Below are 24,235 nucleotides of genomic sequence, written 5' to 3'. Positions count from 1 at the left end.
TAAGCTCAGAAACAGACAGACATCAAAAAGCTGTCCATCTTCACCATGAGCAAAAATCCCTATTTGATTTGAACTCAAAGTGGGCAAATACACTATTTAAAAAAAAAAAATTGCTAAAAACAAGACTCGGTATCATTTCTTATCTAAGAGATCTTCATAATAATGCATTGATCAACTTATAGAGATTACCAAATGGTAAGACCTGAAACCAAATTCTTTACCATTGCCACCACAAATGGGATGTAACTTATCTGCTGTAAGCGAACTAGAAACATAAACAAAACACAGAATCAGTAGGAAAAAATAAGTTGGAGATACAGAGATTCAGGCAAGTTAAAATTTTATTGCTGCTTGGAATGTACATCTGAAAGTCAAGGAAGACATGTCTGGGTTTAAGCTACCCATTCTTGGCTCTCCAAGAAGAATCCATTGTACATCTTGGTGGGACTTCCAGAAATGATAAAGGATTATTTTTTTTAAGTAAAACCATAATTCTCGTACGAATATAAAATGAGTTTGTGTAAAAATTTTATTTAATGCAACAAGGGAACCTGAAAGGAGTTAAAAGCTGGTTCAAAGGAGAATTCAAAGATGATACAAAAAATGAGCTCCTTAGGAATGCTGCAATGAGTATGCTTAATAGCTGAAAAACTGATTTCTTCCACATTAGGAAAGGAAAGTTTATGAGAGAAATTGTGCATTTCAGTGGACATGAGTTATTTGTATTACCACATTTCACAAGTTAAATTCTGTCTCTGTAGAGTTTTTAAATAGTCTTATCAAAGACTTTAATAGGTAGAAGTAACTCTGATATGTGAGCTGAGTTTGTTCTCAGATTTCTCCAGTATTTCCCTATATAGGAGGATATTCATTCCTTTCACAAATATTTATTGAGCATTTACTGTACCCTGGCACCATTCTGGGCACTGGGGATTCAGCAGTGTACAAAACAGGCAAAAACCCCTGCCATCTGGAGTCTATATTCTTGAATTCAGTTTATTTGGAACGTAATGAATTTGAAGTGATAGCAGGACATTATGGGCTATTATGTGTAATTTAATCTTATAGGCAACATCCCTTTAGGGATTAACTTGTAATAAAATGCAACATGTTCTTCCCTGTTGCAAGGCGGGGAAGGAAAAGGCCCATCTGAGTCAAATTGCCCCCAGGGCAGGTCTTGTGATGGTGCCAGATTGGAGGCTCAGGTTTTGGAAGGCTCAGATAGAGCACAGGGGTTCCTTGTGTCTGTATGGCTACATCCCTGGCTGATGTCATTGTCATTCAGGTTCCTGGCAAGTCACATTCCCTCAGCATAGAATCCCAAATTGAAGATCAAAGTCCTCTGGAAATAATTTCTGTCAATGGTAAAGCAGGAGATGCCCCAAAGTCAATCTCCCAAGTTGTCCAGAATTTCAGGAACTTCATTTGCAGAGCCCACAACGTTCTTGCTGACCCACTGGAAAACATAGCAGTATTTCTCTAGGTAATTCTTTTAGGTACTTCTGGAGTCAGTGATACTAAAAACTAGAAAAATATAAAGATTAAAGATATAGATGAGTTTCTTTGAGAATCTGAGCAGATAGCTAGTTTATTTTCCATTTAGATTAAAATAGATTGTCTTCTCTCGTTCCTCATTGTTGCAGCATTCTTTTATTTTCTTCATTTAATTACATATGTCAGTGAAGTTGGGTTTCTTACTAATAGATCTTAGGCTCATATATTTAGAAACATGCTAAAGAATACTTTTGCTTTTTGCTATTAATTTCTATCATTCAGAAGCAAAAATAAAATCTTTTACCAAATGTCTTAAAATGCAGAACAACAGCCATTGATTAGTTTTCCCCTAAAGGCACTTTTTAGTTGAATACTATTCATGAATTATATACACATTTAGAATCACAATGTACTTTTAGGGTGAGAAACACCCGAATCTACACTTAACAACATACAGGATTTGATGTATTAGTTCTTGCATTCAAAAATGAACTAAAAAGTAGAAAGTTCTGGGGTTCCCTGTGCACTTCCTATGAGCCTGCCATAGATTAAAAATTTTTGTTCCCCTCTGATAAAGAGGCTCAACGTTTTCCCATGTCAGTTTGGCTTTATAAAATGTGAATAGCATTTTTTTTTTATCATTTTCTGATCTTGATTGTACTTTCCTGTGAATTCTGATTTGGTTAATTACAATTGATGAATGAATATTTAAAAGGAAGACCCAGATCAGAATCAACAGTGATGGCCTGGAACAGTTTCATCATATAGCTATCTTATACACTTTAGCGGGTGTTTCTCAAACTGCCATTTAACAATAAAGTTTATCATGTTTCTTGTAGGCAGCACTCAATCAGCTCTTTAACAGTATACTGATGGACCGTTTTGATAATCTTGGAAAACATTAACTGAATATCAGGAATTAATATTACTATAAAACAAATAAAAAATAAGCTTCTCTGGAGACTTCCCTGGGGGTCAGTGGCTAAGACTCTGAGCTCACAATGCAGGGGGCCCGGGTCCTGATCAGATCTCACATGCCACCACTAAGATCTGGTGCAGCCAAATGAATAAATACATATTTAAAAAATTAGGCTTCTTTGACCTTTAATAGATAATAGGTTCTCTCCCTTATTTTTGTAATTGTGTAGCATGTATTTAAAAATTTTAGAATGAATATACAAGCTGTGTTTAATAATAGAATATTTTGAACTTTAAATATCAACAATAGAGCTATGAAGGAGGAAAAATATATTGATGCTTGATTTTTAAAATTTGAATTTAATGTGCATGCTTCAGTACACAGGAGTAAGATGTCATGATATCTGCAACTTACATGCAAATGGCTCAACAATATTACAGTTATTTCAGTTTGCATGGTGGGTATTTGGGAAGTTATTGCCCTGTTATACAATTTTCTGTACTTTTGATATTTCTTATAATAAAACAGTGGAAGAAAGCTGCTAGACATAATGCTCCTTGTGAAGTAATTTGTCCCCTTTGAAATTCTAGGAAGGTTAGAATGCATGTTTATAATATCAATAAAATTACACGGATTTACAATGTAATCGGAACTATCAGAGGATCTGTGGAACCTGGTGAGTTGATGGATTATTGTAGTTGTTTGGCTTTATAAGATTGCAAGAAGATTTTAGTCCATGGCTAATTTTTTTCTGGCTGATGTGAAATGACTAACTTTGGAAGAAAAAAGTATAATTCTAAAAGAAGACTCTACCTTGTGGTGTTCATTTCTATGGGGAAACTCAAGAGGAAGTTTTTTTTTTCTGATTAGAACATAACATTTTTAATATGCTTTATTTTTAGTGTGATTTTAGTTTCAGAATAAAATTGAGTACTAGGTACAGAGAGCTCACATGTAACCCTTGCTCCCCTCAAACCCCATGTGTAACATCTTGTACTGTGGTGGTACATTTATTAGAGGAAGTTTAATTTAAAATCATAAGTTGTACTCTTTATAAATGTATTCAAAGTTGAAGTTCTTTTGAACACATTTTTTCCCAGACAGGTATGTTATTCTGGGAGGTCATCGGGACTCCTGGGTATTTGGAGGCATTGACCCAACCAGTGGGGCTGCTACTTTGCAAGAAGTTGCCCAGAGTTTTGGGAAACTGCTCAGTAGTGGTAAGTAGTGTTTCTGTGGTAGGTGGTGACAAAAACTGACAAACTGAAATTTCCTTTGCTTTTCGGCGGATATAACTAGTTATGTGTGTTAACAATGATTACAGGCTGGAGACCAAGAAGAACTATCATTTTTGCCAGCTGGGATGCAGAAGAATTTGGACTTCTGGGTTCTACAGAATGGGCTGAGGTAAATAAGACAGAAGAGTTCTTGTTTTCTTGGTCAACAGGCAACAAGTATTTATATCTCATGACTGAAGTGACTTAGCCTGCATGCATGCATCAGAGAAGGAAATGGCAACCCACTCCAGTGTTCTTGCCTGGAGAATCCCAGGGACGGGGGAGCCTGGTGGGCTGCCGGCTATGGGGTCGCAGAGAGTCAGACACGACTGAAGTGACTTAGCAGCAGCAGCAGGATAGTCACAAATAGGTTCCATTACCTAATATGGTTTTAATTTTGATAAATAGTCAAGAGAATTTAGGAATTAGAGTTTGTTTTTACTTTCATAGCAGATTGGCAAAACAGAATATCCTCTTAATTACTGGACTGTGAACAAATTTATTATTGTCAAAATATTTTAGTTTGTATTTGTTTTGTAAAAAATCTGTATGTTCAGAAAGTAGTTAAAACTAGCAGGCTGTTTCTGACAAATGACTTAACTTGTCTAAAAACTGATACAGATCCTTGGAGTTACTTTTCAAGCTTTTGAAGTTTCTTTGGATTTCTTCTATCTAAGAAAACATCAGATGTTCTATTATGGTGACTATACTCTATTATAATTTCACATTTATAGATTTGATACATAATTGTAAACATGGGTTTATTTTACCATTCATGAAAGTGCCTGATTGTGGAGTATAAGATGATAATTTTGTAAATTGACTTAATTTTTGCTTCAGCTATGATTAATTCTGTCGCTGACTCTTGATGCTTTAAGTGTCTCTCCTAGGCTCCCCTCTGTCATCTTCTTCCCTTAGCCTCTCTGTCCAGTATCTCTAAGTTCTTAAATGTGCAAGGTAAGCTCAGAAGGCAAGTGTGCCGAAAACAATTTCCCTCACCATCGTCTACTTTATAAGTCCAGATTTTGTAGAATTGCTTTAAAGCATGTCATGTATTTCTTGCCATCTATTGTTTCCTTCTGACTCCTTTCCTCTTACTTTACTTAAACAAAATATGAATTAGATAAATACGGAAGTAAAATCACACACAGTTACTTGTATCACTTATGCTTTGTTCCATTTATATTGCAAAGTTTTATTATTACGCTGATATTGTGAATATGCATTTTGGAATAGACTTAACTGTAGATGAATAATTTCTTAGGAATACATGCATGTATAAATATATATTTCAGTTCCTATAATTTCAGCAGCTTAAAATGAAGATAAAACAAATCCAAGATATAATATGCCTTGCATTAATTTAAATACATGTGGGTTAAAAGACAGTTTCGATACTGTTTCTAGTTTTCTGCCAGATTCTTGATCACATTCCACAGCATCCTTACCTTCTTAAATATAGCTTAGGAATCTTCTTTATTTCTACTGTAAGTATGTTATAATGGGGACTCTGACTCTATTTATCTATAGCAAAGTCAGCTGTCACCTGACCTGTGGGGGCAGCTGCAGAGATAAGAATCCTCATTTGTGTAATAACCACTCACAGCTTTAAATGTTTTTATTGTGACGTATTCTTATATGGTAGCAAGCTAGAGAGAGTAGAGAGGTCTCAGCATATTCACATATGTGTGTGACACTAGCCTTCCTCTGCTTTATCTTATAGGGTGAGTGTGTCAGACAGAGAGAAAGAATGTCTTCTCAGTCCTGTTGTCCATCCTCTCTCCCTCTAGTGTTTTTCTCTATTCTCTGCTTTTTTTTTGTTCTTTTTCTTCATCATACCTTAAAAAAGTTTTAGATAAATGCAAATTTTCAACTATTCACTTTAAATGATAAATTTACATGGGTATATCCAGTTTCAGTGGATCTCACACTTCTATGTATATGTAATGATTGCTAGAGATTCAGTTCAGTTCAGTCTGACTCATTGCGACCCTATGGACTGCAGCACGCCAGGCCTCCCTGCCATCACCAACTCCCAGAGTCCACCCAAAGCCATGTCCATCGAGTCGGTGATGCCATCCAACCATATCATCCTCTGTTGTCCCTTTCTCCTCCTGCCTTCAATCTTTCCCAGCATCAGGGTCTTTTCAAATGAGTCAGTTCTTCACATCATTTGACCAAAGTATTGGAGCTTCAACTTCAGCATCAGTCTTTCCAGTGAATAATTCAAGACTGATTTCCTTTAGGATGGACTGGTTGGATCTCCTTGCAGTCCAAGGGACTCTCAAGAGTCTTCTCCAACACCACAGTTCAAAACCATCAGTATTTCAGCACTCAGCCTTCTTTATAGTCCAACTCTCACATCCATACATGACTACTGGAGAAACCATAGCCTTGACTAGATGGACCATTGTTAGCAAAATTATATATCTCTGCTTTGTAATATGCTGCCTAGCTTGGTGATAGCTTTACTTCCAAGGAGTAAGCGTCTTTTAATTTCATGGCTGCAGTCACCATCTGCAGTGATTTTGGAGCCCAGAAAAATAAAGTCTGACACTGTTTCCTCTGTTTCCCTATCTATCTGCCATGAAGTGATGGGATGGGACCAGGTGCCATGATCTTAGTTTTCTGAATGTTGAGCTTTAAGCCAACTTTTTCACTCTCCTCTTTCACTTTCATCAAGAGGCTCTTTAGTTCTTCTTCACTTTCTGCCATAAGGGTAATGTCATCTGCATATCTGAGATGCAGGTTATTGATATTTCTCCCAGCAATCTTGATTCCAGCTTGTGCTTCTTCCAGCCCAGCGTTTCTCATGATATACTCTGCATACAAGTTAAATAAGTAGGGTGACAATGTATAGCCTTGATGTACTCCTTTTCCTATTTGGAACCAGTCTGTTGTTCCATGTCCAGTTCTAACTGTTGCTTCCTGACCTGCATACAGGTTTCTCAAGAGGCAGATGAGGTGGTCTGGTATTCCCATCTCTTTCAGAATTTTCCACAGTTTATTGTGATCCACACAGTCAAAGGCTTTGGCATAGTCAATAAAGTAGAAATAGATATTTTTCTGGAACTCTCTTGCTTTTTTGATGATCCAGCGGATGTTGGCAATTTGATCTCTGGTTCTTCTGCCTTTTCTAAAACTAGCTTGAACATCTGGAAGTTCACGGTTCACGTATTGTTGAAGCCTGGCTTGGAGAATTTTAAGCATTATGTACTAGCATGTGAGATGAGTGCAATTGTGAAGTAGATTGAGCATTCTTTGGCATTGCCCTTCTTTTATTCACTCACAGGGCATGGGAACTGCACTCTGATAATACTTTTGCCTCAGGGCTCACTGCTATTGCTATGAACAGTAACTAAGCATCATAATGTTTTTCTTGTTTAAATGTATCAGTGTTGTCAACCAAGCAGTTAACAGCATTTTCTCAGAAATTATTGTCAAAGGTATGGGTTTTATAGAGGTATTTGTAGACCCCTCTTATACCCAATTAATCTATTTTGTTTATATTCCCACAAAATGCTGTGAGTGAAGTAACAACTTTGCTTCAACTATAGGAGAATGTAAAAACACTCCAGGAGCGAAGTGTTGCTTATATCAACTCAGATTCATCTATAGAAGGTAAATTTTATTTTTGATTGTTATTAAATAGTATACCATCATTTAAGTCTGTACATTCAGTTTGTAAACCAAGGTTTTCCTCTTCCTATGTGATACCTCAATACCTTCATTTTCCATTTTACTAGAGAGAAAATCATTATAATTCAAATGAATCAATGTGATTCGTAACTAAATGATTGATCCTAATTTCTTTATATTTGCCTATTTTGAATTACTAGTCTTTAGCAGCCTTGATGGGAGGGGAGTTTGGGGGAGAATGGATAAATGTATATGTATGGCTGACAGCATTTGCTGTCCACCTGAAACTGTCACAACATTGTTACTTGGCTTTAAAATAAGTTTTTTTTTTTTTAAAAAGAATATTTTTATTAAACACACTATGTGTTTTGACGATTATTCGAGATATTTTAGAGGGTGGTTAAACTTTGTATTGAATAACATTGAACTACCTGAGGTGCCAAAAAGAGGAAAAGAAAATCTCTAGTATGTCATTACATTCTTCATGTGGAGATAGTAAAAGGATTGGACTAAAATATTTCAGAAGAAATATTTTACAGAATATTTTATACAGAAATACCTCCTGAATGTAATGAAACAGATTTGAAGGGAGCAAAATCTACACACTTCCTTTGACTCTAATATGTGACATTTGTATCTCCAGGCTTTGTATTATTATTTCTAGATACATGTCAGAGCGCACTTACTAGCCACTGACATGCTCTGGTCTAATGTCTGCTGTATACTATTGTATTAAATGAGTGAGGGAATTCCCTGGGGTGGTCCAGTGGTTAGGATGCCACGCTTACACTGCTGTGGGCCTGGGTTTGATCCCTGGTTGGGAAACTATGAATGAAGAGAATGAATACTGTGGCCTTACCCCTTCCTTTGCCGAAGTCCCCCTGAGTGATACTGCCTTAGTGAAGAATGACTCACTGGTACTGTGGGAGCTGCCGCCTTAGCAAACTCCAGTGTCCTAAGTGTGTCCTGCAGCCTCTCTCGCCACTGAAGAATTATTTCCATCCTATTTTTGTTGTTGTTGTCTTAAATAATAGTCTTTATTTTTACACAAAGTGCTGCAAAACGAGGCAGTTCCCCAAGGGTGACTTGGAGCTAGAAATTCCATCCGGAGTGTGTAAGTGTTAGTCGCTCAGTTGTGTCCAACTCTTTGCAACCCCATAGACTGTAGCCCACCAGTCTCCTCTCCATGGAATTCTCCAGACAAGAACACTGGTGTGGGTTGCCGTTTCCTCCTCCATGTTTCCACCCTATTTTTAATTCTCTGGGAATGATGCATTCAATTTGAAGTTTATAGTATCTTGTTTGTACTTGGAAAATAAAGTTAGAATTAAATATAGATTGGAGTTTCATTTGGAAGTATTAAAATACTTTATGTGTCTTGTGTATTTTTCAGGCAATTACACTCTCAGAGTTGACTGTACACCCCTTCTTCATCAATTGGTGTATAAACTAACAAAAGAGGTATGTAGTAGATGTGTCTTAATTTTTTCTGATGGACAGTAAATAACTCTTGTTTTCTAAGTTGGTGATACTTAGAGTGGAGAAAGGAACGGAGAGTATATGTTTGTAAGTATATGTTTAATGAGGGTAATAAAAAATGTTTGTGTGTGTATCCCTACATAAGTTCTTATAGGTCCCAACTAGAAACCTGAGGTCATGTAGCTTATTAAAACCCATTAAATTCCAACATTGTTTAAACAGACTTTCTGAAATTAACTGCTCCTTTTCACCCCACCTGCCCTGCAAAACCAGGACTCATTGACAGTTTCAAGGTCAGCTCTTTAATGTCTGTCTGCTGTTCTAAGGCCTCATTGTAGATCATCTTGGACGATCTCCTAAGTACATGGCCAGGTTACTAACAAGTACAAATTATAAATGAATAGGAGTTTGGGCTGGGATTTTTTTCCCCTGCCATTTGTAAAAGCATATTTTTCTATAAAGAGTATAAAACACAAATGTTCATGTAGATAAAAAGAGACGTTGATGTGAAATAACATGTGCTTTAATATTGGCAAAAATGTAATTGTTCTGTCTCTTTTCTTAATATTTGACTTATCTTTTCAGATCTCCAGCCCTGATGATGGTTTTGAGAGTAAATCTCTTTATGAAAGCTGGTTAGCAAAGGACCCTTCGTCAGAAAGTAAAACTTTGCCTAGGTAAATCATTTGTATGCACGTTTTCTACCACAGGATCAGTTGAGTTCCCAGACATGCAATTGTTTCTCCAGACATGCAATTCTCAGATGTCTCAATGGTTTGAGAATATTTTTGCAAATATTTAGTAAAAGATTATTAGGTATTACTTTGCATTCTTGTATAAAATTACATTCAGATATGTATTAAATAAGGGCTTCCCAGGTAGACACCCTGCCAATGTAGGAGACACACGAGATGCAAGTTTGATCTCTGAGTTGGGAAGATCCCCTAGAGGAGGAAACAACAGCCCACTCCAGTATTCTTGATTGGAAAATTCCATGAACAGAGGAGTCTGGCGAGCTACAGTCCATAGGGTCACAAAGAGTCAGGTATGGCTCAGCACATGAATTATATGTATTAAATATATTAATAAATATAACTTCAAATGGTAATGATGAAGTAAAAAAAAATGATGGGTTATTTCTTTCTAAATTTATTAAGGTGCATTATCAGCATCCACCAAGTTATGTCTTTACCTGTAGTTAGTTTAGAATTTATGTAAGAATTAATTTTTACTTCTCATTTGTACAACAGCTGTCTTGCACTTATTTTGTATTTATATTTGTTTTCAACTGCTATGCTATTTCTAAAACCAGCTGTTGGTAACAATTCATAGCAAATAAGGCTTGTGAGAGTTTAAATGTATCTTCATTATGTTTTATTTGCTTATTCAGAAATAAGAAAAACACTAGAGTAAAAGATTAAAAAACATCCCAAGGTCTCAATCTCAAAAACACATCTAATAGTTTGGAAGTATATAGTTAGGTTCTTAATGTCTATATAATTTTATATTCTGTTTTACTGACATCATTTTGAGTGAAAATATTCTATGTCATTACATTATATATAAATGTATATGTATGTATACACTGGCTTCTTAATTATATGCAAAGAAATATAATTAGATTTATTTCTGAAATATACCAGGGCACATTTAGAGTCTTCGTGATCTTAAATGTAGACTTTCTCATGACAGTTCTCATACTAGACCACAGTTCTCTGAGGGGAGAGATCATATCTTATTATTTGTTTTCCCTCAAAAAATACCATAAATGCTGAGGCCATAGTTACCCGTGAACTTCCTGATGTTCCAGCTGGTTTTAGAAAAGGCAGAGGAACCAGAGATCAAATTGCCAACATCCGCTGGATCATGGAAAAAGCAAGAGAGTTTCCAGAAAAACATCCATTTCTGCTTTATTGACCATGCCAAAGCCTTTGACTGTGTGGATCACAATAAACTGTGGAAAATGCTGAAAGAGATGGGAATACCAGACCACCTGATCTGCCTCTTGAGAAATTTGTATTTGAGAATTTGCAGGTCAGGAAGCAACTGTTAGAACTGGACATGGAACAACAGACTAGTTCCAAATAGGAAAAGGAGTACGTCAAGGCTGTATATTGTCACCCTGCTTATTTAACTTGTATGCAGAGTACATCATGAGAAATGCTGGACTGGAAGAAGCACACGCTGGAATCAAGATTGCCGGGAGAAATATCAATAACCTCAGATATGCAGATGATACCACCCTTATGGCAGAAAGTGAAGAGGAACTCAAAAGCCTCTTGATGAAAGTGAAAGTAGAGAGTGAAAAAGTTGGCCTGAAGCTCAACGTTCAGAAAATGAAGATCATGGCATCCGGTCCCATCACTTCATGGGAAATATAGATGGGGAAACAGTGGAAACAGTGTCAGACTATTTTTCTGGGCTCCAAAATCACTACAGATGGTGACTGCAGCCATGAAATTAAAAGACGCTTACTCCTTGGAAGGAAAGTTATGACCAACCTAGATAGCATATTCAAAAGCAGAGACATTACTTTGCCAACAAAGGTTCGTCTAGTCAAGGCTATGGTTTTTCCTGTGGTCATGTATGGATGTGAGAGTTGGACTGTGAAGAAGGCTGAGCGCCAAAGAATTGATGCTTTTGAACTGTGGTGTTGGAGAAGACTCTTGAGAGTCCCTTGGACTGCAAGGAGATCCAACCAGTCCATTCTAAAGGAGATCAGCCCTGGGATTTCTTTGAAAGGAATGATACTAAAGCTGAAACTCCAGTACTTTGGCCACCTCATGTGAAGAGTTGACTCATTGGAAAAGACTCTGATGCTGGGAGGGATTGGGGGCAAGAGGAGAAGGGGATGACAGAGGATGAGATGGCTGGATGGCATCACCATCTCAATGGACGTGAGTCTGAGTGAACTCCGGGAGTTTGTGATGGACAGGGAGGCCTGGCGTGCTGCGATTCATGGGGTCGTAAAGAGTCGGACACGACTGAGCGACTGATCTGATCTGATTTGATAGTTACCAGGTTGCCAAATTTGGTGTCACTGCCCAACTCTGGTTGTAGTCAGTACAGATTTATAGTTTTATCATAGGTATAAACAGATGTAATAAGGAAGTTCCTTTTTTTCCACATTTTAATCAACTTTATTTTCTAAAGTTTAAAAATAGGGATGGTATGGGGAGGGAGGAGGGAGGAGGGTTCAGGATGGGGAACACATGTATACCTGTAAGTAAATTTAAAAAAAAATAATAATAAATAAATAAAAATAAATTTTAAAATAAATTAAAGTTTATTTGTTATTATTTTAAGTAATAAAATAAAAAAAGTTTTCATTGCTTAAAATCAGCATATCGTCAGGGTGTTGTTTAGTTGCTAAGTCTGGTCCAACTCTTTGCAACCCCATGAACTGTAGCCTGCCAGGCGCCTCTGTCCATGAGATTTTCCATGCAAGAGTACTGGTTATGGGTTGCCATTTCATACTGCAGGGGATCTTCATAGGAAAGTTTTCTTGAGGGTGGTATACCTTTTTTAATTTTTGCAAAGGTACCATACAGTTCCTTGCAGTTGTTGGGACAGGATTCATTGTCCCATCTATTTATATTATCTATTTTTGCATTTATTTATTCATGTGTGTGTGTTATATTTTACATTTAGAATTAACAAGCTGGGATCTGGAAGTGATTTTGAAGCTTATTTTCAGAGACTTGGGATTGCTTCAGGAAGAGTCCGCTACACTAAGAATAGGGTAAGCCATCTTCTTTATTTTGGATACATAGCACTTAATCCACTTTCTTTTTGTTAGGAATTCTGTCATTTAGTGGTTGGGCCCTGGGCACTGTGCCCTGGGAAGAATGCCAGGGATAGAGCTAAGACTGTAGGTCCTACTGTAGATAGACTGAGAAATAATTTGTGTTATTTTGTGAATGTTCACTGCCAGGGTTATTCAGTGAAGTGGTAATTGACAGAGTAATGCCAGGTGCTTAGCTGGTTATCACTGCCAAGAGGTTTGCATCCTTCTTCTGATGCAGATGTTGTTGGAAAATTTAGTTCTTTTCTGGTCTGCCCCATTGCATCTCAAGCACATTGATGGGATGTAAGTATATGGGTTAGGCAAACCTATACCATTTTTGTCTATGTTATAAGTTATGTCATAAGTCATATTGAAGATTACATCAGTACACTTAGGTTTGTCAAAAATTTTACTAATTTTCTGATAAGTGCAATATGCCAACAACATGCTTGTCTAGAATACATATCCCTTGCAAACTTGACTATCCAGAATACAACTAAAAACAGGGAAGTAAGCAAAAACAGCTGCAGAATAACCCAAAATAAGTGCATAAATCAGTATACTGCTACTCATTACACTTCATTCGTAAGAGATGTACTTTTGGGAATTCCCATCAATCAGACTCCATGCTTCCCCTGCAGGGGGCACAGGTTAGATCCTTGGTCGGTGAATAAAGGTCCCACGTGCCATGTGGCACAGCCAAAAATTTTCTTTTAAATATCAAAAGACATATACACAATGGAGTGTTACTCAGCCATTAAAAAGAATACATTTGAATCAGTTCAACTGAGGTGGATGAAACTGGAGCCTATTATACAGAGTGAAATAATCCAGAAAGAAAAACACCAATACAGTATACTAACGCATATATATGGAATTTAGAAAGATGGTAACGATAACCCTGTATGCAAGACAGCAAAAGAAACTCAGATGTATAGAACAGTCTTTTGGACTCTGTGGGAGAGGGATAGGGTGGGATGATTTAGGAGAATGGCATTGAAACATGTATAATATCATGTAAGAAACAAATCGCCAGTCCAGGTTCGATGCAGGATACAGGAAGCTTGGGGCTGGTACACTGGGATGACCCAGAGGGATGTTATGGGGAGGGAGGAGGGAGGAGGGTTCAGGATGGGGAACACGTGTACACCCGTGGCAGACTCATGTTGATGTATGGCAAAACCAATACAATATTGTAAAGTAATTCGCCTCCAATTAAAATAAATATTTAAATTAAAAAAAATAAAAATAAAAAGACAAAAACTCACCACACTGTACACTTAATGCTGATGAATGTTATTAAATTACACCTCATTAAAGCTGCCTTTAAAAAAAGAAAAGAGAGGCACTTTACTCTCTTTCAAAGCCTGTTCACTTTTGTATTCTGTCATCATTCTGAACAAAGTGATCTAGTTTTTAAGACAATGCAGATTAAAAGCAGAATGTTAGATAAATGGAAGGAGATAGATACAAAGATTTCTTTCAGTGATATGAAAAGCAATAAAAATGATAGGTTTATATCAAAGGAACAGGTAAACTAATGTTAAGAAAAGCAGATCTAAGTAGTCAATATTTACATGGGGTACCATCCTGTAACAATTTGTTTATAATGATAATCCTTAATTTTGTAACAAAGATTAGGTGGCATGTGGATATACATTACTTGGGAATGCAGGCGAAGGGCTTAAAGGTACAGCTGACCTTTAAACAACTCAGGAGACAGAGGTGTTAACCCCTGGAGAAGTTGAAAATCATGTGTAACTTTACATTTGGGATCCTATAGTATGTATTTATTATAAAAAAAAAATCTGTGTATAAGTGAATCCCTGCAGTTCAAACCCATGTTGTTAAAGCGTCACCTGAATAACCCTCCAGTTATTATCAATTACTGAGCTGCACAGAACCTTTCATTCTCAATCAATTGATTTCTAACTGTGCTGATATTCGAGTATGTACTCCTTAATTGTCAGCAAAGCAATGAGGAAAATTTTCAAGAAGCAGTATTTTAAATGAAGATTATATGAATTACTAAGTGAATAATGGTAAAATTTTAAGTTGGTGAACATTTCATGGTGAACTCTTAGTGAATTAGCCTTAAGTTTCTCCTTTATTGTGATGAAACTCAGCGTACCATATGGTTATGTTTTTTAATGGAAGCATTTTATAATTCCATAAAATATAATTTGAATATTTAATATTTTTCTATACTTGATCCCTCTCCACCTTTTTTTCCTCCAGAAAACAGATACTTACAGCAGCTATCCAATATACCATACAATTTATGAGACATTTGAGTTGGTAGAGAAGTTTTATGACCCCACATTTAAAAAGCAGCTTGCTGTGGCTCAGCTACGAGGAGCATTGGTTTATGAGCTTGCAGACGCTAAAATCATTCCTTTCAATATTCAAGACTATGCAAAAACTTTGGAAAACTATGCAAGGAGTATCTATAATTCATCCAGGAAACATGAGCAAGCATGTAGAGGCCATGGAGTATCATTCGGTAAGAAATGGTTGGGCAGGTATTTTACAGTTGTCAAGTTAGAGCTTTAAAATATCCTCTCCTGTCATCAATGCATACAGTTTCATCCAAGAATTTATCCCCACTTCATTTCACCATTCTGCCTTCTAGACAAAGAACTTTAAACACCTATTACACAGTGCCATTTAGTTTGATATGTGTAGGATGAATCCATTGTGCTAAGTTTGTGCTGCAAACATTGGGCTGATAAATATTTTCCCTATATTGCTGCCTTTAAAAATGCTTTTATTGTTATAAGTACAATACTATTATAGTGTAACCATATTACAGAAAGATGGGGAAGTAGAGAAAGCCACAAATTCCGCTACATATATGTATTATAATTACTACCATTATTATTACAGCATTTACCTATTAGTGTTTTCCTACATGGAGGATTTTTACATAGTTTTCAGCATTCCTTCCTTTTCTATCTTGCCTTTTTGTGGTTGCTGTTTCACACCAAGTCTCTCTTGGGAAGCAGTGATGAAATTTATTATAGCACAGAGTAGTGTAGGAGCATTAAGCATTGTATCTTAAAGTAGTTTCCTGGCTCAGATCCTGGCTCTAATATTTAGTCACTGTCAGATCTTGGGAAAGTTACTTAACACATTTATTGTCCATTTTATTGTGAATAAAATAGGAAAATATGTTTCCAAGATTGTTGTGGAGATTCAGTTGGTTGGTACATAGAAATAATGGTGACTGACAGTGCTCATAATGTTAGCTATTATTACTGTTTTATTGTAACCATTCTCTTTTACTATTCTGGGAGTACATCTTCTTTGTATATATAAAGTTAACAAACATGTACTGAGTGTCTGCTGTGTACCAAGTGCTCTGTTATTTCCTGGAAAATAGAAAGAAGTTTAAGAAATAGTCATTGTCCTCACAGAGCTTATATTCTCATGGAGAAGGAGAAGACCAGACACAGGAGATAAGCTGTTAGAGGGATACATGGAGAGTACTCTAAGGGCCCTGAAAATGAGTACTGGATGGTCAGTAATGGTTTCTGAATATAGTCACATAGCAATTAGTAATCTTCAGAAAGAGGATTAGCAGCAATACTAAGATCTAGAAACTGAAGCAAAGAAAAATTTAGAAAATGGTGCTTACATCATTATGACTCTACAGTCACTGCAGTGATGGGGAAAATGAAGAGAGATGAAACGAAGAAGCAAGCAGAGCCTGAAGCAGGATGGGTGTGCGGAGTCCTGTGGCTGTCCAGCATCTGTTTCTCTTCATAAATGCCCCAATTTCTTTCTGGTGAATTAGCCTTTACTAATTTTTATTATGGAGGGTCCAACTGAGAGACAGATTAAACAGTTGCAGCAGAAGGACTGTGTACAAAGTTGATGGATAGATGGATATACAGTTCTCTACATCCTGCTTATCAACTCATTGCATTGTCTTATATTCCTAAGACTCTACTAAAACTGCTGTTTCCAAAGGTTTCATTTACTTATGCCACTGAATCCTAGGGACACGTTTCGATTTTTCTCTATTAATATTTTGACTTTTGTGTTTCATTTGAAATTTAAAGTTTCTTCAACACTCTTTTCCCTTAGCTTTCATAATAGCTACTATTAGATTGTTTGATTTGTACATAATATTAAAAGCAGCAACAATAATTGAAGGCCAAAAGAGGACCTTATTTCTTCTATTGAATGTACTTATACTGAATGCATTACTTACTAGCTTTGTAGTCTCACAGAGATCCCATGTTTGGAGCTGTAATACTTTATCTATAAAATGAATATTGAATCCCCTGCATTATAGGATTAATGCAAGAAGCAAATCAATAATGTATGGTAGTATCCAGTTTTGAAAAGATGGAAAATGATGAACAGGTTGTTATAAAAATGATACACTTTCCTAATCTCTTTTCTTAGAAATTTTGTGAACTAAAGATTGATCAGACCAAACTGGATCCCAGTTCTCAGAGTTTGAATGTATCAGCTTGTCTGTCACAGGTTGCCTTAAATAAGATCTTAAATGTACTACTTAAAAACTAAAAATGACATTATTTTATTCTGTAATAATTATAGGAATGAAGCTCATTTATAGTGTCTGGCATACAGTTGTCCCAATAAAAAAGTACTGAAAGAATAAATAAATGAATGCTGAGTTTCTGATAAATTGAGTTTTTATGTCCTAGACTCTTGAAATTTGTTACTTCCTTCAGAACCAATTTTGCCATTTAAAATTTTATACATTATTTCTTTGTTACAAGATATCCTCATACATTCCAAGGATCTACAAGAAGACTCAGTAGAAAAATAGTTTCAATACCTATTGAGTCATAGCAAGCTAGCATGGGGACGGCGGGAAAGTGAAACTGAAATGTGAAGCACTTGTGGTTAATAATTTCACCTCTATTCTTCTATTTTTTAAAGAGTCCTTATTTTCTGCTGTGCAAAACTTCTCAGAAGCCGCTTCAGATTTCCACAGAAGACTTTCACAAGTTGATCTGAATAAGTAAGTTTCAAATGTAAAGCTATCTACTGTTTTTAAAAGCAATGTGGTTAGTGGAATGAACTGTGTGCCCTCAAAGAAGCATTCAATTCAGAATCACTGCTAATAATTCATAATTCAGATTATGGTCTTCCAACCAGCAGCATCAGCCTCACCCAGGAGCTTGTTAGAAAGACAGAATATCAGAGCTCGTGCCAGACCCGCTGAGTTGGAATTCTGCAGTAGACTCTCCAAGTAGTTTGTATTCACATTAAAGTTTGAGGCACGTTGCTACTGAAAGATAAAAAACTCATCCCATGGCGGGGGCTAAGGACACATGTCTTTGGAAGTTTGCATGGTAAGAATTCTGACTGCTGCTGGTAATTCATAATTCTGAGGGTTTAAGTGCATTCATAACCCATTTTACTACAGTCCCAAATAGTCCTGTGAACAGTGTAGAAATTCTTTCTTATACTTTTTTTTTTGCATGTCCTTTAACCTCTTACCACTTGAAAGTTGAAAAATAATTTGAATTATACTCAAAGCATTATTTAACAAGCATAAACTGCACCACCTCACACTTCATATCACTTTTCTTAATATTTTTAAAATTCATTCAAACAAGGTTTCCCACCTCCCATGCAGGCAGAAAGCTGTGTCAATCATTGTGAGGGGCCTTTCTCTCTCCCTGGGGTTGTAGGACAACCTAGGGAACTTGTGCAGCACCCCAAAAGATTAAGTTGGCAGATTCCAAGTATGGAGGGGCTCCCTGCCCACGAGGTACAGCTGTCTGTCTCCCTGCCTGGAGACTCCTGCAAACTCCCTTCATTCTGTGTTGTTCAGCCTTTACTCTGCTACTTTCCTCCATGGTGGAACTGAATGACTTATCAAGAATAGCTTGGCAGTCCACGCTGTCTATCTTTGCAGGGGTCCTGGCTCTCCTGCAAAGAATTAAAAATGTCTTTCACTTCTTTAGGGAAAGTCTGTGGTCTTGAAAAAGAAATCAAACCATTTCCTAATCAGTCTCTTTGTCTATTATAAATAATAGAAAGATGTGCCTGCTGTTATATGCAGCTTACCATATGAGCCTGGGTATTTAATATTCATTTTCTTAGAAGTCTGTGATTTAGAAGTTTATTTTCCCCATGCCTTATCCTTATTTAATAGTTTGAAATGTGGCTTCATGGTAAGGATTTTAATTATCTATTTTTGTATTCTCAAAGCCCCATGGTAGTGAGAATCATGAATGACCAGCTGATGTTTCTTGAAAGAGCATTCATTGATCCTCTTGGTTTACCAGGAAGGCCGTTCTATAGGTAAGGAGGTAACAGGTATTGCACTAAAGGACACCAAGCATGTCACTCTGACCCAAACCAGCGTTCCTGGAGGTCTGCTTTAAACTACTGTGAGATGAGTGGAAAGTGGATATGTGTACTGAAGGAAACACGGGTGAGATTATGCAGGTGGCCTTAGTGGTGAGGAACCCGCCTGCCGGTGCAGGTAGACGTAGGAGACGGGGGTTCGATCCCTGGGTCGGGAAGATCCCTTGGACGAGGGCACAGCAGCCCCCTCCAGTGTTCTTGCCTGGAGAATCCCATGGACAGAGGAGCCTGGCAGGCTACAGTCTATAGCATTGCAAAGAGTTGGACACATCGGAAGTGACTTAGTGTGCATGCAAGATAGTATACTTTTTTTTTAATTTATTCGGCTGGGCTGGGTCTCAGTTCCATCATGCAGGCCCTTTGTCTGTGCACACGGGCTTTCCAGTTGTGCCACACAGGCTCAGAAGCACATGGGCGCTGTAGTTGGGGTGTGTTAGGCTTCATTGCTCCACAACACGTGGGATCTTAGTTCCCCCACCAGGAATTGAACTCCTGTCCCCTTCATTGCAAGGCTAATTCTTAACCACTGGGCCACCAGGGAAGTCCCTTAACAGGGTAATCTGTAATATCAGAAAAATTAATTTCATATCCTGTATTGCTTTGCTACAGATATAAATGGCAAATGATAGTTGAAAAAGACTCTTTGTGACAAAATCTAAAAGACAGAATCTTAAAGGGGATCTTATAGCTCATGTGGTTCAACTTTCTACATGAATCTTTTCTGTAGGGTTTCAGGAAAGTGGTTATCCAGCCGCTGTTTGAATCTTCCAATGATGGGAGACTTGCTACCACATGAGAAAGTTCATTCAGTTATAAGAAAGATCTACTTAATAGAAAGTTTTCATCATGAAGATATATTTCCCCATAATTTTCTCCCTCTGACCTTGTACTGCTCTCCAAGTCAAGTAGAATAGTCTCGATCTATTTCCATATAGCGTTTAGGGTTTCAGAAGATGGGTGCCATAGTTTCTCGTAACGAATTGTATTTTTTCCCAGTGTCTTGGCTGCTTTTGGATAGTCTCCAGTTTGTCAAAGTGCCTTTTAAACTGTGGTTCCTTGGTAAAAATTAGAAAGGGCCTAGAGTCAGAAATCTATGTTCTAGTTCACTTGGCACATGTGTGATTTACAGCAAGTCATATCTAGGGCTTGCTCATCTGAATTAAGAGGGTGATAACAAGCTATTTTACAAGGCTGTTTATAGTCAAGTGACACAAACAAAAGATAGCTCTACATATTGCATTTCTTATAAATATTAGTAATTAGTGTTAACATTTAATTGATTATAATCCTAGGCATTTAGAACCCATCTCTGCCAAATACCAAGTGTCAGCTGGGCAAATTACTTCTCCAAGACTCAGATTCCTCAGCAGTAGATGGAGATTACTGTGCTTATACCCCATAGGTTTATAAATTTAAGGCTTGCAGAGGATTTAGCTCAGAGAGGGATACACTGGGTACATACTTGCTGTTTTTAGTATGTGTGTTGCAGAAGTGAGCACAATAGTTGCTGTTTTTATAAAATCTTACATATTGTAAAGATAAATGTTTATTGATACAAATAAAATAGCAGCCATCAGTTAAGTATTTACATAAAACAAAGATTGAAAGCCAATTTATAGATTAATCTTTTTTTGCCTATGAGTCCATCTTTATATATATATATTTTTTTCAATTTATATGATTTATAAGCAGAATATCTCATTTTCAAATTCAGGCTCTATGGAGTTCCACAGAATAAAAAGGGGCAGTTCTAACACCTAGATGTGTCTGTTATTTCCTTCAGAGAAAATCAGAGATGAGAGTTTGGTGTTAAATTTTGAATGCAGTTATGTACACATTTGGTTGTTTATTTATTCATTTATATTTACATAAATGAGACCATATATCACCTTGCAACTGCCTTTTTGGGTAACAATTTATCTTAGAGGTTTTTCTGTGTCAGTATATATTCTTTTAGCTATTCTCATCTGTTTCATTGTTTTCCATTATATGGCTTGCATGTGTAAATGTTTAGTCCTTATTGAGTTTTTATTTTTTATTTATTTTTCCTTATTGAGTTTTTAATTAATTTGTTTTTTCCCTCAATTACTTACTATTAGAAAAGTACTGCTATAAAATGTCCCCAAGACCTACTTGAACATTTAGTATCTCTATAATCAGTACCTGGGATTTCAGGGTCAAAAGGTTAAACACATTTTAAATTTGATTAAGTAGCTGAGAAACTGTCCTCCAACTTAAAATATGTATTGGGAACTGTTCATTGAACACGAAGGCTATATTCTAAAGTGAGGGAGAGGCAGTTCAAGACGAGGAGATGCAGACCTCACCGCTCCCAGACACAGAATCGACAGCCACAGATGGAATGGTTTCCTCTGGGAAAAAAGAAAACAAAACCCTGAAAACTAAGTGAGCAAGTCCTCCATGTCAGGTGAAGGAGAAGTGTGGGTGTGAAAGGGGTAGAGGAGGCTCCTGACCAGTCTCACCGCAAATCCCACTCCACTGTGTGGTTGTAGCAACCAGCCGTCAGGAGGGAGCTCACAGACCCAGAGCTTCCCTCTGGGGAGCAAAGGGTTTGTCCCCAAATGAGCCACCTCACCTGTGCCTGAGGGTGAGCCTCCCCAATATCTGGCTTTGAGAACCAACGAGGCTGCATCCATGAGACCAAAGGGATGCACAGAAGCTAGAAATAGCCTGGGCCAAAAGAACTCTGCTAGATCACCAGCCCCAGCACAGAAGCAGCCCTTGAGTATCCCCCAGATTCTACGTGAAAGAGGTTCATTTGTTGATCTTAAAGCACTGGCTCAAGGGACAGGGACCGGTTAGAACCCTCTCTGGGGTGGAGGCTGGTGGGTACTCTGCTTTCCTCTGCCTTGCTGAGGCTGTGGGCACCATCTTTCCCCTCTTCTTTCCTGAAGGCGATGGTCTTCATGCAGTCCCTCTGCTGAGCTCCAGAGCACCAGTATCTCCAGAGGGAAGCTTTTATCTGCGTGTGGTGGTACTCTGGCTTCTGCACCTGGTGTCCTGGTTTTTCCAGCTGTCGCCAGCAGACACTCCTTGATTGCTTGGCTCGAGGTTGGGAGGGTGAGGGGGGCTTGCATTCCTGAATCCCATGGGGGTGTAACAATTGGAGAGCCAGTTCTTGCCACAGAGCAGACTGAAACACACCCCAGGTCTTTCTGAGGAAGAGGCTCCTTTGCCTGGCCAAGAGCTTCAGCCTGAAGGGCAGGGTTTCACTCCAACATGCTTCTAGAAGTCTGCAGGGCTGCCCTTGGGTAGTGAAGGCTGGTGGAAGCGCTCTCTGCTTCTCTGCCTCACTCCAGCTTGACCCTCTCTCAGAAGGGAGCTTATACCCTTTTCTGGTCCTCCAATTTTTGAAGCTGCTACTGGGGACGCCTCTACATTTTCTGACTGTGGTGACCAGAGGGAAGTATGCTTGCAGCTCTCAAGGGGATAGATAGGAAAAGAGAGGCAACAGACCCAGGGGCTGTCTTCTGGGGAAGGAGGCCCATAATCCTGTAAGCACAGCTCCAGGTTGAGGGGCAGGACTCTGATTCCACCCATGTAAGTGCTGGCTGTAAAGCAGAGAGAGACCCAGGAGGGCGGTGCTGTCTTCACACTCTCTCTCTGCCATGGTCCGGGAAGCCAGCATCTCTTGGGGGAGCTCTTAGAGATGTCTGGTGCCTCAGCTTCTGTGGCTGCTGCCCGAGGGGTGCCCTGATCCCGTGGCTCTGGTGGCCAGACAGGACTGCTTTCCTTGGTCCCACAGGGTTACGATGATCTCAGAGTCAGTGCGCGGGAGGCTACCGCCTGCAGTCACTGCACAGATGGCAGACTGAAACACAGCCTGTCTTTCTGTAAAAGAGGCCTGTTGGCTTGTCTTAGAGCTTCATCCCAAAGCACGGGGTTTTAGGCTTCCCAGTGGCGCTAGTGGTAAAGAACCTGCCTGCCAGGGCAGGAGATGCAAGAGATGTGGGTTCAGTCTCTGGGTCAGGAAGATCCCTTGGAGGAGGGCACAGTAACAGTCCAGGATTCTTGCCTGGAGAATTCCATGGACAGAGGTGCCTGGCAGGCTACAGTCCATAGTGTCGCGAAGAGCTTGACATGACTGAAGTAACTTGGCACACAGGCACCAAATAGAAAGCACGGAGTTAAAAGAAAGAATACCTTAATGCAATTGAGAAATGCACTGGATGGGTTCACTAGCAGACTAGATGAAGCAGAAGAATCAGTGACTTGGAACACAGGCAGTGGAACTCACAGAGCAACAAAAAGTAAGAAGGGTTTTTTAAAAGTGATGACCGTTGAAGGGACCTCTGGGACAACATCAGGTGAAGCAATGTGTGTCTTATAGAGGTTCCAGAAGGAACTGAAAACATCCCTAACCTGGGGAAGGAAACAGACATCCAGATCAGGAAACCCAGAGAGTGCGAATAAGATGAACTCAAAAGATACCCACCCTAAGACAAGCTGTCATTAACATGTCAGGAAAGGTGTGAACAGGACAGTGGAACTCCCCTGGTGGCCCAGTGGTGAAAACTTCATGCTCCCTCTACAGGGGGCATGTGTTCGATCTCTCATCAGGGAACTTAGATTCTGCGTGCCATGGCAAGGCTGATTAAAAAAAAAAAGTCTCAACAAACTGGATACAGAGGCAATGTGTGTCAATATAACATAGCCCATATATGACAAAACCACAGCTGCCTTTATGCTCAATGGTGAGAACCCCAGAGCATTTCCTTTAAGATCAGGAACAAGGCAAGTATGCCCACTCTCACCATTTTTATTCAACGTGGTATTGGAAGTCCTGGCTGTAGCAGTTTGGAAAAATAAACAAAGACATCCAAATCAGGAAGAAGTAACTGTCACTATTGCAGAAGAAAATACTAATGATTCCACAAATAAACTGTTGGGTTGGCCAAAAAGTTCATTCAGGTTTTTCTGAAAGGTCTATGGAAAAACTCAAATGTACCTTTTGGCCAACCCAATGTTAGAATAAATGAAATCTGTAAAGTTATAGGACACAAAAATCCATGTACAGGAACCTATGGTGTTTCTATATACTGATGATAAGAAGAAAAATTAAGGAAACACCTCATTTACAATTTTATCAGGTTTTCTTGATTCCTGAATCAATAATATTGTACAATACTCTCCCTCTACAGTTCTCCAGAAGATGGCATATGTACTAAGTAATATCTGTGACCTGTATCTCTAGTATCTCAGCTTACATATAGGTCAGACTATTAATATTTATAAACAGTTCAGCATGTATACTTGTTTCAT

At 38.2% G+C, this 24,235-nt stretch overlaps 1 protein-coding gene across 4 annotated transcripts in view; it reads left to right on the top strand.

Moving 5' to 3' along the window:
* The window catches only part of NAALAD2 (N-acetylated alpha-linked acidic dipeptidase 2), a 52,426-nt gene that overhangs the window by 25,546 nt on the left and 2,645 nt on the right, over positions 1 to 24,235 (top strand). For 3 of the 4 annotated variants that reach the window (XM_005226668.5, XM_005226666.4, NM_001192880.2), the window contains exons 9-18: positions 3,004 to 3,089; positions 3,514 to 3,633; positions 3,738 to 3,820; positions 7,248 to 7,311; positions 8,723 to 8,790; positions 9,394 to 9,485; positions 12,460 to 12,550; positions 14,834 to 15,098; positions 17,513 to 17,594; positions 18,794 to 18,886. In XM_005226668.5, the coding sequence (XP_005226725.1) occupies positions 3,004 to 3,089; positions 3,514 to 3,633; positions 3,738 to 3,820; positions 7,248 to 7,311; positions 8,723 to 8,790; positions 9,394 to 9,485; positions 12,460 to 12,550; positions 14,834 to 15,098; positions 17,513 to 17,594; positions 18,794 to 18,886 (1,044 nt within the window). The remainder of the gene's footprint in view (positions 1 to 3,003; positions 3,090 to 3,513; positions 3,634 to 3,737; positions 3,821 to 7,247; positions 7,312 to 8,722; positions 8,791 to 9,393; positions 9,486 to 12,459; positions 12,551 to 14,833; positions 15,099 to 17,512; positions 17,595 to 18,793; positions 18,887 to 24,235) is intronic. The other variant, XM_005226667.4, reaches the window with a different exon arrangement.

The sequence above is a fragment of the Bos taurus genome, chromosome 29 (assembly GCF_002263795.3).
Source record: "Bos taurus isolate L1 Dominette 01449 registration number 42190680 breed Hereford chromosome 29, ARS-UCD2.0, whole genome shotgun sequence".
NCBI lineage: Eukaryota > Metazoa > Chordata > Mammalia > Artiodactyla > Bovidae > Bos > Bos taurus.
The sequence above is the reverse complement of the archived record's forward strand: the minus strand, read 5'-3'. Positions and strand labels throughout refer to the sequence as shown.